This window comes from Penaeus monodon, chromosome 19 (assembly GCF_015228065.2).
Source record: "Penaeus monodon isolate SGIC_2016 chromosome 19, NSTDA_Pmon_1, whole genome shotgun sequence".
Classification (NCBI taxonomy): Eukaryota; Metazoa; Arthropoda; class Malacostraca; order Decapoda; family Penaeidae; genus Penaeus; species Penaeus monodon.
Window position 1 is genome coordinate 29135464 of NC_051404.1, and position 3804 is coordinate 29139267.

The window sequence follows — 3804 nt, forward strand, 5'->3', positions numbered from 1 at the left end:
AAAGCCACTTCGGTTGATATGTTATAATTGCCAAGATTTAATGATAGCAATATTAATTGGTCCAAATATATTTTTTACATGTCCAAACGCCATTTCTAAATCTACCTTTTAAGATGAGAAACCCGCCTATCTGTTTATACTATTTAACCAGCAAAATAGAACAATTAGGACAGACTTGTTCCCGATTCCCGCTCTCCTCTGTCGAGAGGGAGGGACAAGTTCAGATTATTTCTGAACAGAAATTAGCTCGCGTTTCTGCTATCGCGACCTGAAGTCTTCCTGCGGTGGTAAACTCGCATGGCAAGTTGCTGCTGGCCGAGCTACCTTGCCAAAATGTTATGTATAACCTTTGCGGTAGCAATCATGATAGTAAAAAGACGATCATGATACGAATAGCAGTGTTAATCCAACTTTTCTATATTATAATGATTAACCTTTCTAAGCTTCTATCATCCTCGCTGCAGAAAGGAAAAGAGCCAGAAGTCGAAATAAGATTGAGCTCTGAAGGAATCCATCCCAGGAACGAAGTGCGGTTCTTATTCAGGGAAGGACACTACTTCCGTGTGACCCGACAGACGCTGGTGATTGATCTTCTCACTTTGCCCACAAGGGTCGTTCACAAGGAGACGGCCCAGTTTCAAGAACATGACATTGTGAGGAAGGAGACAAATGTTGAAAAAGGTATGAGTGCTTATTACTCTTACACAGAAACACACATACATTAAGTGCACATACTTTCCTGAAATGTTTTATTTTATTAGTTACAGCTGTAATGCAAAATATTTCGGGCATGTTATGCAACCGATTTATAGTAAATGGCTCACGAATATTCAAATGTTGGTAAAATTGTTTGTAATGATGGCTTACCCTGTTCATATATCTAGATAATTTAGAATTAATAACTAATTCCAACTATTAACGTAACAGATCCCGAAGGAATGGAAAGAGTAAATACTGAATGGGACATTAGTGAAGATATGAAAGAGGTTTATGGTAGCGTAATGTCAGCAGAGCAGCTCGCCAAAATAGATTCACAACCAAACCCTTTTAACTTCAGTGAGAGAGTTAGCCAGACTGCTCGGACACCTTGCAAGGTGAGTATGATGTACAAGTCAAAATATAATTAAAATAGGTCGTATTATTCAGCAGGATATGCATGATTCGCAATTTAAAAGTTGAACAGAATTCCAAATATAATGTTATTTTAATCGTTGTGAAGGCTTACTAGTTAATATTTAACCGGCATTTATTATTTCAATAGACCTATATAAATCTATGTATAATTATTTTCCCTACCCTTTACTCAGTCAGTCCTGACGCAGACTGACCCTCCCCCGGGCAACACCTATTCTGACACCGCTAGCTTCTGGAAGATCTACGATGCCTATGAAAAGGACTACACGTTGGTCCTCGCGAAACAAAAGGAGGTCGGGAGGAAGGGGAAAGGGGAAGAAAAGCAAAAAGAAATATCGGTGAGTATTTTTGAATAGGAAAAATTGGACAGATGATAAACAACAAGCAAAAAAGGGATATGCCGTTTAATTATATGGATCAGCAGAGGAATGAAAACAAAAGAGTGAACATAAAAAGATGTTTAAAAATTGTATAAGTCTGAAATTGACAAAAAAAATCTACATCCTGAGAAAAAAAATCAACGTAGTACCAAAACGGTGCTAAGGTCAGTTTGACACTCAACTCTAGTTTTGCATTTCGGATTTTTTACTATTGAGTTTCAAAAATATTTTCAAATATTACCATTTGTCAGCATGAAGCTGTGCCAGCACGACAGTCAGGGTTTTCCTTTTTTATTACACTTTCGCTCTAACTTAAGTTTCCTGTGCATCTTGCTACATTTCGTTTTGCCCCAATATATTCCAATGATAAATTTAAACACTGTATGTTAATTACTTCTGTGGTTCTCTGAAGATAATCATATTTTGTTTAGCTTTCCGTTTTGATTATCAAAAAGTATGCTATTTCATGCTTAACAAGCCATCAAGACGACTATTTTCCGCGAGACTGCTAGGTCTGAATTACAATTGAATTGTATTCATAAACTTTTATCGCAGAAAACGTCAATCACAGTCACATTTAGAGAGATATGATAATGAAGGATGCTTTCATTTGTTAGTATACTCATAGAGTGATTTAATTATCCCTATTCAGTATTTGCTCCTCAACCTACTACAACAATTGCTGTTATTGCTTCTATTACTACCGCTGTTCTTGCTTCTAACTACCCTCGCTACACATAATAATACCATATAATACTTTACAGTAATGCTCACTACTTTTCTGACACTCTTATTAGTACTACTACCATAATCAGTACCACTCATGAAACTGATTATGAAAGTGATAATACTACTGATCAAAACAATGTGGCAATTTGAATTTGAAAATTGATGCTGTCTTCCGATTCTTATCCTTTTTCATGTATTCGAAATAATTCGAAAATCAGGCTTGAGAAAATAAAAAAATAAAAATTCCACCCAGATTAATCCAAAGACTACGAGTCGGCTCACCAATCCTATCGCCATTCCCCCGCCCCCACCACCCACAAACCGCACCCTGGGCGGAGTGGAGTTAGATCTTGACCCCAAACACTATCAAGATGGTAGAAAGGATCATAAACCAAAATACTCATGACGAAATTAATCAAGGTAAGACGGTATATGTGTGCCCATGAAGAATAAATAATTAATTTGTCAATATCTGATTTTAGCAAATTTTTTTTTCCCATGTATTTTTTATCCCTTTCTCTTCCTCTCAGTCCTATCTTGGAGTCTCTTATTCCGACAGTGTTGCTTTTATGATCTTTATTTTGACCCTTCCTTCTTACCCTGATTTTTACCTTTCCCTGACCCAGATTTCCGATATTGGGAAGACGCAAGCGATGAGTACCGTCAGCTGGAAGGGTCTCTTTTGCCACTGTGGAAGTTCCACTGTAATAAATCCCGGTCTCAAGTGGTCTCGTCCCTTTCCTGGAGTCCCTGCCACCATGATCTCTTTGTGGCCTCTTATACACCAGGTATGGCACGTGGGAAAAGGAGATCGAAGGAAAATTAAGCGTAAACACAAGTACATGTACATAAACAGGGTATATTAGTTGACGGTTTTGTTAAGTAAATTATCATGGAGTAGGAGTAAGAAGCGCCGTACTAACATCTTTCTGCTAATTTAGATAAGCTCTGTGCTTTAGAGAATGAAGGGAGAATCTGCCTGTTCACCCTGAAGAACCCTGGCATTCCCGAGAGAATGCTGGTTACTCCTCAAGGCGTCACGTCAGTCCAGTTCCACCCTTCTGTGAGTGCCTAATTCCCTCTCACTTAGGCGCCCGTATATGTACATTATCTTTAAGAATGTGTGAAAGAAACTCTGTATGCATGAAAAGGCTAAATCCTCTGTCCATACTGTTTTCGTGTTGCTTTTCCTTCAGCGTGAGAGCGTGGTAGTTGCGGGTCACAGCGATGGGACGGTGACGGTGTACGACGCCGCCGCGCCTCCCGGGCGGCTCTCCTCCTCCACGACCTCCGGCAAGCACCTCCTCGCTGTTATGCAGGTCTGAGTCCCCTTTGCTAATATTTGAATGGTAAAAGTTCGCCGTCCTATTAATACACTAATCAAAAAAAAGTTCTTTTCAAAGATGTTTGCAAATCCTCTTTGATTTTGTTATCCTGAATTCATTTTGATTTTGAATGAAATTCCGTCTGGATTGGCTTTATCTGTTATGTGCTGCGAATCCCGCATCGTTGAATGAAGAGATTATCACACGACAGCAATTTTTTGTGCACTGCACACCAG

The 3804-nt window shown here is 39.0% G+C and overlaps 1 protein-coding gene across 2 annotated transcripts in view; it reads left to right on the forward strand.

Moving 5' to 3' along the window:
* The first annotated feature begins 1334 nt into the window (after nucleotides 1–1334).
* The window catches only part of LOC119585158 (dynein intermediate chain 2, ciliary-like), a 9370-nt gene continuing 6900 nt past the window's right edge, over nucleotides 1335–3804 (forward strand). The window contains exons 1-5 of one of the 2 annotated variants that reach the window (XM_037933789.1): nucleotides 1335–1472; nucleotides 2497–2663; nucleotides 2870–3031; nucleotides 3185–3306; nucleotides 3440–3562. In XM_037933789.1, the coding sequence (XP_037789717.1) occupies nucleotides 2615–2663; nucleotides 2870–3031; nucleotides 3185–3306; nucleotides 3440–3562 (456 nt within the window). In that variant the 5' untranslated portion in view covers nucleotides 1335–1472; nucleotides 2497–2614. The remainder of the gene's footprint in view (nucleotides 1473–2496; nucleotides 2664–2869; nucleotides 3032–3184; nucleotides 3307–3439; nucleotides 3563–3804) is intronic. The other variant, XM_037933790.1, reaches the window with a different exon arrangement.